Source organism: Culex pipiens, chromosome 3, assembly GCF_016801865.2.
Source record: "Culex pipiens pallens isolate TS chromosome 3, TS_CPP_V2, whole genome shotgun sequence".
Lineage (NCBI taxonomy): Eukaryota > Metazoa > Arthropoda > Insecta > Diptera > Culicidae > Culex > Culex pipiens.
In genome coordinates, this window is record NC_068939.1 from 128,885,079 (window position 1) to 128,896,231 (window position 11,153).

Below are 11,153 nucleotides of genomic sequence, written 5' to 3' on the forward strand. Positions count from 1 at the left end.
TTTCTTATTGGAACTTGGGGTGAAATGTTTCAGCTGATATCAATGTTGTACTCAGAAGACTCATTTTACTCATGGTTCTATTTGATATGTCGTTTTCTATGGGCGTACCTCACGGTCTAACCGGTTAGTTTAGCTTCGTGAGCGTGAGATGAAGTGAGGTAATGAAAAGCTCATGAGTTTCATTGAGCTTTTGTAGCAAGTTTTTGCCAATTTATGCTACTTACAAGCAAACATAAACTTTAAAAATTTATTCAATAGCATGGTTAATACACATTGTAATGAATACAATCCTCTTTAGTAGCTAACCACAAATGACGTAACACACTAAACATTATGCATTTTTATAAACAAATTCCAGAGTTTTATTAAAAGAACCTTTCTGTTATCGTCTTCTATATGTTAACGGTATATTAATAAAAAATCTAGAATTAAAAAAAAAAACAAAATACAAAAAACAAAAACCAAAAACCAAAAACCAAAAACCAAAAACCAAAAACCAAAAACCAAAAACCAAAAACCAAAAACCAAAAACCAAAAACCAAAAACCAAAAACCAAAAACCAAAAACCAAAAACCAAAAACCAAAAACCAAAAACCAAAAACCAAAAACCAAAAAAACAAAAACCAAAAAACAAAAAAAAATACGACAAATGAAAAATGAAAAATGAAAAATGAAAAATGAAAAATGAAAAATGAAAAATGAAAAATGAAAAATGAAAAATGAAAAATGAAAAATGAAAAATGAAAAATGAAAAATGAAAAATGAAAAATGAAAAATGAAAAATGAAAAATGAAAAATGAAAAATGAAAAATGAAAAATGAAAAATGAAAAATGAAAAATGAAAAATGAAAAATGAAAAATGAAAAATGAAAAATGAAAAATGAAAAATGAAAAATGAAAAATGAAAAATGAAAAATGAAAAATGAAAAATGAAAAATGAAAAATGAAAAATGAAAAATGAAAAATGAAAAATGAAAAATGAAAAATGAAAAATGAAAAATGAAAAATGAAAAATGAAAAATGAAAAATGAAAAATGAAAAATGAAAAATGAAAAATGAAAAATGAAAAATGAAAAATGAAAAATGAAAAATGAAAAATGAAAAATGAAAAATGAAAAATGAAAAATGAAAAATGAAAAATGAAAACTCAACTGAAATTGAAATTGAAATTGAAATCGAATGATAAATACAGTGGACTCTCTCGTTGCTGATATTGAAGGGACTGTCGAAAGCGGGAGCTATCAAATTATAGAACGAAAAATCAAAGCAATCTATTTGAAGGGACTGAACAATCTAGTGACAGCTGAAGCAATATTAATATCGAGAAGATCGATAACCAGAGAGTCCACTGTAGCTGAATAGGAAATGAGCAAGCAAGTTCTACCGAAAGTTTTACAAAAAAAGTTGTTTATTTAAATAGTGAAAATCAACAAATTGGATGGAGTTAGGAGCTAGTGTTTAACATGCCAAACATATGGGAATTTCTTTTAATTATTTATTTAAAAATCTAGGAATGTTTTGAAATGGTCTCTAAGTAAATTAAAAACTGCAATTTGCTGAGAAAAAATACATAAAAGTAACAATAATCAAAGAAGGAAACAAATCAAACCGATTTGTTAATAACTTAGCAAGATTTATTTTTTTGAATAAATAAGTTTTGAACTTTTGCATGATTTACTATCAAATTGCAGTATATTTGATGGATGGACTTATTTTGTAGTACGTTACCGTTTTTCAAATTTTGTTGCAACATTGTAAACCAGGCTTGATTGATTGCACCCCATTCATCAGAGTACAATTGGGAGCCCAAATTTTAATCCCACTCTTAAAACGCACCCAATTTAACCGTTCCAGAAGTGATTAAACCAAATTATGTAGCACATTCCTGGAGCTTGCACACGGATGCACAAAATCAATCAATCATGCGACGGCAATCGAGCTATCATTCATTAAATTCCAGTTTCTGGTGTTGGGTCCAATAATAACAGTTTTTTTTAAATGTGCAAAGGACTTGTGCGTGGCGGAAATATTTTCATGCCAAGTCATCAAGCCTCAAAGAAAACGGTCAACTTCTGACTCGAAAACTTTGAAATCTGACCCGCGCTCAAGCCAAGAGGCGGTCATTGGTCGTTTTGGATGTTTATTTTATTGAAATTTAACCCTCACAAGGTTTTTTTTTTAATATTTGGTTATTAATGTTTTATTTAATTCGCCTTCCCTAAAATCGAAAAAATAATATTTTTGAAGCGGCATTTGAGGGTTAAATCGCGGAACGACACATTGAACGAAAACATGGCCACAAATAATGCTTCCTCGCTGCTGACTATGATATTTATTTTCCGTTCCATCAACAATTTATCGGCCATACATTTAAGTTTATCCACACAAAACTTTGCAAGCATTTTATTTCCACCCAGAAGCTCGTAAAGACCGCCGAATCGGAACAACGGGCTCTGTAATAAAACACTTCCACATTCGTTCACTTCTGCTCGTCACGGTTGCAAGTCTTGGCGGATTTTGGGCGGCAAGATGTATCGCTGTCAAAAAAGATCTTGAAGTGTTGTTCTTCAATCACTGGAAGTTCATTCAGGGTGTTATTCGATTGATTTCATTGTGATTCTTTTCTTTTATTTTCAGAAAAGTTGCAGGATGCAGGATTGGCAATTGCTTCTTAGTTTTTAACAAATCTTTATTAAGAAAAATTCCAAGCATTTTACTAATCTTTAAAATTCCAACCCCAATTCCAGGCCGGCAAGTGCATGTTCAACCGGGATCTGGCGATCGCCAACATCAGCGAGTGGGCCATCATGCCGAAGAACGAGGACGGGCTGGCGTTTGCCGTGTGGAAGGTGGGCCCGATTGCAGTCAGTTTAAATGCGGCACCAAAGTCCTTCCAGCTGTACAAGTGAGTGAAATTTTTTGATTTTAATTGACGTAAGAAAAGGTTAAAATTATGTTTAAAAAAAAAAAGTTTTGTTATCATGGTAGTGAATGGTTAATTATTTTGTATTTTTCGAATAATGTTTAAGGGTTTTTCCCTCATCTTCATATTTTTTGGGAAAACAAAATTTGATACAAATATTCAATAAAACCTAATTAAAGTTTTGGTAATAAGTAATTATGCCAAGAATGAGCAAATATATTCGATATTTTATTTGTATATTTTTTGATTTGGATGAATCTGTGATCTCTTAATTCTTTCCAAAGAAGATATTTTGCATCACTAGTTTGTACATACAAGTCTTTCTACAATTTTGATAGCCAACCCGACGAATAATAACTTCCCGAAAAGGTTATTGAAATATTCAATCATCTGTACCTTGAAAATTTTGTGTCTTCGGAAAAGTTTTGAGTCGTGTGGTGTTCGTGGGGGAGATCGGTTCGTGAATCGACGCGCGAGAACCTGCGAGATAGTAGTGAAAATTCGGGAATTCGTGTCGTCGTGTGATTTTTTGCTGTCGAGCCGGTTGTTTGCGGTCCGTTCGGTGCTAATACGTTGCGAAGTTTGTTATGAAGAAGTCGTACGCTGTGTAGCAGAGCTATTTCATACTTTTGGGATATTATATTATGAATTGCACGTCGCCGATTAAAACGATAATTATAATTACACTTCCTTCCAAAGCCCTTCCCATAGCTTCGTTGCTCGGATGGCACGCCGTCGGTATGAAATAATAAATTAAAAAATATTTTATGAATTGCACATTGCCGAATAAAACGTTATTTATAATTACACTTAGTTGTAAAGCCCTTCCCATAGCTTCGTTGCTCGGATGGCACGCCGGCGGTAAGAAGTTTCAAAAAATGCGCGATTGAATAAGTCCTTCTCATAGCGTCGTAGCTCGGAAGGCATAGATCATGTTTCATTTTCTGGTCATATCATCTACCAAGATGAATCCTGACCTTCCCTTTCCTTCCCCTACTAACACAATTCCCCCACTTCCCGTGATGCTTGAAGGAGATGCTGTGGATTCAACGGTCTCATGCGGTGTCAACAGGTATAGAGCGACAAACTCTGTATCTGATGAGTCTGCAACTTCAACTATCGGACTAACATTCCTACCTTTGTTGAACTGCATCTCCTTGGGGGGGCGCCGGTATTGACTTAAAGCAGAGATCTTCAGGGGTTATACAGTGAGGATGATTAGCTCCCACTACTCATCTGTTGGTTCATTGTGTAACTTCAGCTGATCCGTCAATAACGGAGTAGCAGATCATTGGCAGTCAACCATGCTCATGCTCATGCTCTTCGGAAAAGTTTTAGATATTGCTAAGAACTTCTTATAAAATAAAAGTTACATTTAAAAAAACAGGTTAATTCGACTTATCACACACTGAAATAATTGCTCAAAATATTTATTCTTGAAAATTCTCGTTTATGGATATGTTTTAGATGACAAAAATTATCATCTTTTGAGCAGTTGCACGACTTGTTTAAAATTCATTGACAGTGCTGCAATTGGGCTGGTACAAATTTTATTTAAAGTTTTTGTCACCCCCCCTTCAAAGTTAACCCAAAAAATCAGGAGGCAAAAAAAAAATCCAAAAAATTTCAAAATTTAACTTTTAAGTGCAATTAGCTGAAATTGATTAAAAATGCATTCCCCTGCGTTTAAAATCATTTTTAGCATGCTTGGGTTGACTTAAACATCTTTTTTAGTTTTGAAAATTTTCGATGTTTAGTACCGCAAAAAGTTTTTTTTTGCAATTCCGTCGTTAAACTACCTACTTTTCCTGTCATTCTTGAACGACGAAATAGCCTAGTTTTCTGTACCAAAAATAACAGAATCGAATAGCAACACTTTTCAAAATAAATGCTGAAAAGTTCTACTTTTCAGCACTGAAATGGGTGCTGAAAAGTTGTACTTTTCAGCACTTGTTTCGAAAAGTAACACTTTTTAACATTTTTTTGATTTAAACGGTTTATTGACAAAATACATGGAAATTTGACTTAAAATTTCACTCAATGGGTGTTTTTTGGAATTGCAAAAAATGTTGTATGGAACTCGTTGCAAAACTTGATTTTTTCAGCGCTCTTCGTATTTATCCAACTCGGTGAACCTCGTTGGATAAATGTACGACTCGTGCTGAAAAAATCATCTTTTTGCAACTTGTTGCATAAACTACTATTTTCGCTGTTTTTTTTTGTTTTCGTCAAATCTTACTTTTTTTGAAAACTAATGATTGCAAAACAACTGAACTATTGTAAAATGCATTTCAAAACACTTTTTGCATTCAAATGTTGAAATTATGGCTTGTTATTTGAATTTTAATATTTTTTTTTATTTTAGGTATAAAATAAAATTTTCAATTGAAAAATGCTTCACATAAATTTTGAAATCGTACACCTATTTCGTGTTATAGTCACTAAAAGTTGTTTTTGTTCTAATGAAATTTTTTGATTTTTCCGAAAAAAATATTTTCTGAGACGAAAAATCACGTATTAAAAATTTTTTAAAGTGGTTTTCTTTATCTAGAAATTTAGGCAAAAAATGCAGTGATTTTGTTTGCACAGTTTTCGAAAATCATGATTTTTTTCAAAAAATTAGACTGTCAAGAAATTTTTTAAGTTTCGTTTTTTTTTGGAAATATATCTTTAAATATCTATCAAAAATTAAGGTTTCCTTCGACATTCATTCTCTAACTTGTTGTAGAAACATCTGACCCACTAGTTAGATTTTTTTTTGTGAAATGAGGTTCGAATTTTCTTCCCTTCTATTTTTTAAGGTAACATTTTGGGATTTTAGAAAAAGGAATAAATCTATCATTTTTTATCAAAACAAGCAAAAATGTTTAAACCGTTTAAAACTTCTGGTTTGAAATTATGGAAATATGATTTTGATAGTTGTTTTGAAACCCGACCATTTTTTTTTCATTCGTCAAGAATGTGTTATTCAAAGGTATTCTAGATTTTTTTTTTTCTAATTTCGTTAAACTTTGTCATAAGGTCTACGAATCTAAGGTCTAATTTTCATGACGGTGGAGCTGTACAACCCCTTTTATGTTTAAGCGTTCAAAAAAATGAAATGTTTGTCAGTAAATTGCAGCTCCAAAGATAGAAACTTGGATTCAAAACATTTGCGTAAAATTATACGCTCTTACTTGCAATTCCAAAAAATATGTATTATTATTTTTTATTATTTCTATCCGATTTGCGCGCAAATGCGCCTTTTTTGCCAATCGGTAGAGATTTGAGCGTGAATTGGGAGCATAAAACGAGGGGGTGTAAACTGCGAGAGCGTAAAACGGAGTTTTATTGTACCAACAGAAAATAAACCTAAAATTAAAACAAACATAGCTAAACAAATGCAAATAATAATACTAAAAAATATCAAAGACTTTTTTATCTTGCAAAAAAAACCTTCAAGCTAACCAATTCACGCCAAGATAACGGTGTCGTCATCTGGGGCGAATCGGGACTACAGTCTGAATAGGGACAGCAGTGTTTAGAGCATTTTATGGTTTTAAATTTGGAAATGGATGTGCTCCTATATGGTTAAAACTGCTGTCCCAATTCTCCCCATGTGTCCCGATTCGTCCCAGTTGATGGTGACAATTTTGCACGTTTAGGGTCGTGAAATAGTGATCAATTATTTTTTTTTCTGGATAGGCTTCAATTTTAGAGATTATTTCACAAAAATATACTTTTAATGGATTTTGGAAATCTTATGATATTAAAATAAATGCTAAATGTATGAAATCCATTAAATTTGACACAAGTTATAGATTAATGACACGTTACATTGCTGCTTAATTTTTTTAAATGTGTTCTGAATCAATAATATATTAAGTTTTTAATAGATGATTTTCATTACTGAAGTAAGTTTTTCTACAATTTTAAGAGATATTTTTTTTTTAATTTCATCAATGTTGTCCTTTGACCCTCTTTTTTCATCCTTTCCCTCTTTTCCAGAACCGGCATCTACGACGACGAGGCGTCCTGCGACAACTCGAAGGTGAACCACGCTATGCTCCTGGTCGGCTACACGCCCACCTACTGGATCCTGAAGAACTGGTGGGGCAGCTGGGGCGAGGACGGCTACATGAAGCTGGCGCGGGGCAAAAACATGTGCGGCATCAGCAACTACGCCTCGTACGTCACGATCGCGTAATAAAGTCTACGTACTTTTTTCGTCTTTTAAAAAAAGAGTAACTTGTCACAACAATCTTTTCGCAATTAATCACTGTCCCCGTGCGGTGTGGCGCTGCGGTCACTTGGGGGAAAAGATTATGATTTTGTTCTGGTTGAGGGTGATATGTGACAGGTTAGGGTGACTAAATTTCATGAACTATGAGTTTTATTTAAATTTGGCTCATGGTTTTTGTAGGAAAAATGATCACCTTAACAGATTCTCCAACAAAGTTGTTAGCCGAGGTCCCACACACGTCGATTGCCCCTAATTGGCTGCCAAACCACTTGTCACAGAGCTCAAATAAATGCCCGACCAAGGAAAAACACTCTCATTTCACCCTGAGTCAAGTACCATAGCCGCAGCCGCAGCAATTAAAGGCTCTCCTCCGAGTTGATTAATACCTGTCGCATCACGCGCGGTTAAAGCCCAAAAAAAGTTAAGCCGATCGGCGAATGATCAAGTACTTGACGAGTAGAACCGCAACGCATTTCGAATTGTGCGGTTTTGTTTTTCGTCAGGATATATCCATCAACTCATGGATAACCACTTAGACTTGGCATACCTTTCGTTAAAACTCATCTGATCCATCAGCGTTTAAAGTGCTTGGAACCTGTCCCGAAAAATGACCACCTTGGCGTTAAGATCATCGAACCCTCTAGTTCTGTTTGAACCGATAACGAAACATATCTGATATCGATGCTCGGCACGCTTATCGTGGACACGAAATCTTGACAGTCCCGATTCGGCGTTGAATATCGAAAATTGAAAGTGATAGTTTAGCACGCACAAAAGTTGCAAGATATGTTCGTAACTGGTTGTTTTATCTCAGTTGTTGCACAGTAAATATTATCATTTTGATTATCAAGCTCAATTTCTCTACTGTTAAATCTAGTTTCTGCCATTACATTATATTGTCTCTAATGACAAAATTTACAAAATTAGGTTAAATTCTTTTAGCCAAATTTAAAGAAATTAAATTGAAGAACACATCGGAAGTTGAAAAAAACTATTTTTTGCAATTCCACTGTGAAACTTTCAACTTTTCCTGCTCTTCTGGAGAAACGAAACGGCCTACTTTTCCCTACCAAAAATTACAGAATGGAAAATTAATACCTTTCAATAACAGTGCTGAAAAGTTCTACATTTCAGCACTGAAATGGGTGCTGAAAAGTTGAACTCTTCAGCACTAGTATCGAAAAGTACCATTTTTCAATATTGTTTTGTTTTGAACGATGAATTTACTAAACACATGAATGTTTGACATAAAATTCCATTAAATAAGCGTTTTTCGGAATTGCAAAAAATGTTGTAAGCAACTCGTTGCAAAACTTGATTTTTTCAGCACGAGTTGTACATTTATCCAACGAGGTTTACCGAGTTGGATAAATACGACTTCTTCTTTTTGCAACTTGTTGCATAAACTACTATTATAAAACTAATATCTGATATAAAATATACTCTTTGCAATTTCGTCGTGAAACTACTTACTTTTCTTGTCATTCTTGAACGACGTAACGGCCTACTTCCAACCAAAAATATAATAAACCTTTTAATTTCAATCAGTACTGAAAAGTAGAACTAGTGTCGGAAAGTAATTCTTGACTTTTTTTTGATAAGGTCCTATAAACAAATGTAAACATTGAGTGTATCCCTTTCACACCTTATGTCAAAGTCCATCGGAGTAAGCGGGATACACTCAATGTTTACATTTGTTTATAGGACCTTATCAAAAAAAAGTCAAGAATTTTTTTTCAAAAAGTGTTTTTCAGAATCACAGAAAATATTGTAAGCAACTCCGATGCGTTCTTTAATTTCATTTCTATAAATTTGGCACTAAGAATTCAACCAAATTTAGTAAAAAATGTTTGCAATGTTTTTTTATTTCTTTTCTAAACCAAGAAAAAAGGAGTCTGCCAGATTAATAAATGAGAAAAAGTTGTGGTAATTCTATAAATCGTCGCTTGTAGGTTATCTTGTGCCAAGTCCTATTTTTTACAGCAGACGAAATATTTAAAATACATATAATGAAACGTGGACCAACATTAAGGATCACTTCTGTCGTATCCGGTGCGCGGGACGTGATGTCGCGTGGGAACCTACGGCAGGGCCACGGAATCAGCGCACGATACGCAAATAAAACACGGTAATTTATAACAAAATGTAAAAACGCGTGTATTCTTGTTATGATCCGGAAATAGAGTGACGATGGCACAACAATCATTTTGACAGCAAACATAAAAACATCGACGCGCTGTTCTGCGTCACAAAGTGGCAGACTGGCAGCCACTTGTGAGCCAGCGACGTGCGGAAGGTGGGGGCACTCCGCGCACTGGTTCTGTCCACAACATCTCCCCTCTTAAAACAGCTGGCCGGCTCTTGCAAGCGCTGTCGGTGCGCCGGAGAAGAGTGCCAGCTGCGACGAACTCGTTGAAGACGACGACGCAGGGAATGGAGATGGTGTTGCACCGGGTTCTTGTAGAAGCAGCGATCCAGATCGGGTGCAGGTTGCGCGCGTTTTTGGTTCAGCTGGAATCGCAGGTAGAGAAGTGGGCGGACGCGGCGTCAACTGCATCGGGCTCAATGGTGGCAGCTCGGGAAACGACGCAAGCTTCCAATCACCGAGCAGGACATCCAACGGGAGCGCTTTTGGTTTGGTCGATGGTGAAGCAGCAGGTCCGGCCTTGAAGCGACTTCGCGGTTGGATGATGTGCGAGCGGGTGACGCGTTGGTTGCCATCTCGCATGACGATGCGACGATGGAATTCCTTCTGGTGCGGTTCGGGGTCGAGCACTGCAGGTGCGCAGCGGTACGCCGACAGAAAGATGTTCAAAGTTCCTGCGATAGTGCCTCTCCCCACCGAAATTGTCTTGACGGCACGCTTGAGAATGCCCACGACCCGTTTCGCTCGTCCGTGCGGTTGGTACGGGACAGTCGCGGTGTGGTGAACACCGTTCGAAAAAAAATCGACACTCGTGAACTGCGTTCTGTAATGGTCCACAATCAGGTTAGGCTTACCGAGTTGAGGAAACATCTGGTGGAGGATGGCGATGGTTGCGAGGACAGAGATGCGATGCGTGCAGACTACGTAGTCGTCGTTGTGTGGTTCCGCAAAATCCATGCAGCTGCGCTGCCACGGGCCAGCAGGTTTCGGCCATGGCACAGGAAGTGAGTGCGGTGGGGACCGTGCTACGGAGGCGCACGGCTGGCATGCTTCTCCGTCGTCGAAGTCGTCACGGGTCTGGTAACCTTGCTGGTAACGTTGGATCTTCGGATCAGCGGCTTTCGTTGGCCAACCCTCGAATACGTACCGGCAAATCTTGCGGAGTAGTAGATCGGGCTGGGTGCTGATGTCCTCTAGGCAAATTCTGGCGATAACGAAGTCCTCCTCTGGTCGTAGGTTGTGGCACGTCGTAGGTTGTGGCACGTCGATGTGGCCAAACTTGTCGGTGGAAACGTACTGGGAGGCGAAGTCGTAGAGGAGCAGGTACAGTGCGATGCGTTTCCTGTCTGCCTTGGAACCGACGATGTGTAGCAGCGGCGTGTGGCCGGGACGCGTCCTGTGCTGCAGAACGACTTCCAGGTTGCGGTCGTGTTCCTCCTGGGTTGAGCCGCTGACGACGGCGTCTTCGAGATGAGAGGACGCTCCGGGCTGTCGGGCCAACATGGTGGCGATGCTCTGCTGGTATGCACCGGGTACATTTTCGACCAGCAGCGGATACTGGTGCGGCTGAAGAGCAGCATTGTGGGTGCAGATGCTGATGGATTCGATGGCTTTCCGCACCCCGACGATCGGGGTGGCCGACTCCGAGTTGTCGATCGGAGTGATGATGTTGAACTGCTGCTGCTTGTCCAGATCGCGGTCGACGTTCTTAACCACCGCGTACGCCACCGGACGTTTCGGGCAGACGGTCGGTCGGTGGTTTTCTTTCAGCTCCAACTTCACCTCTTTGCCGAGTTCCTCGTTGAACACCTTGTGGAGGACTGACTCGAGCACCGGCGACGGGTCGGGGAAGCTGGATACGT

General features: G+C 37.6%; 1 protein-coding gene across 1 annotated transcript; it reads left to right on the top strand.

The window, feature by feature from the left end:
* The first annotated feature begins 2,513 nt into the window (after positions 1-2,513).
* Positions 2,514-7,135, top strand: LOC120414795 (cathepsin K-like). Its single transcript, XM_039576111.2, has 2 exons — positions 2,514-2,905; positions 6,911-7,135. The coding sequence occupies exons 1-2, from the start codon at positions 2,760-2,762 to the stop codon at positions 7,107-7,109; spliced, it is 345 nt and encodes a 114-aa protein (XP_039432045.1). The 5' UTR covers positions 2,514-2,759; the 3' UTR covers positions 7,110-7,135.
* The last annotated feature ends 4,018 nt before the right edge of the window (positions 7,136-11,153 follow it).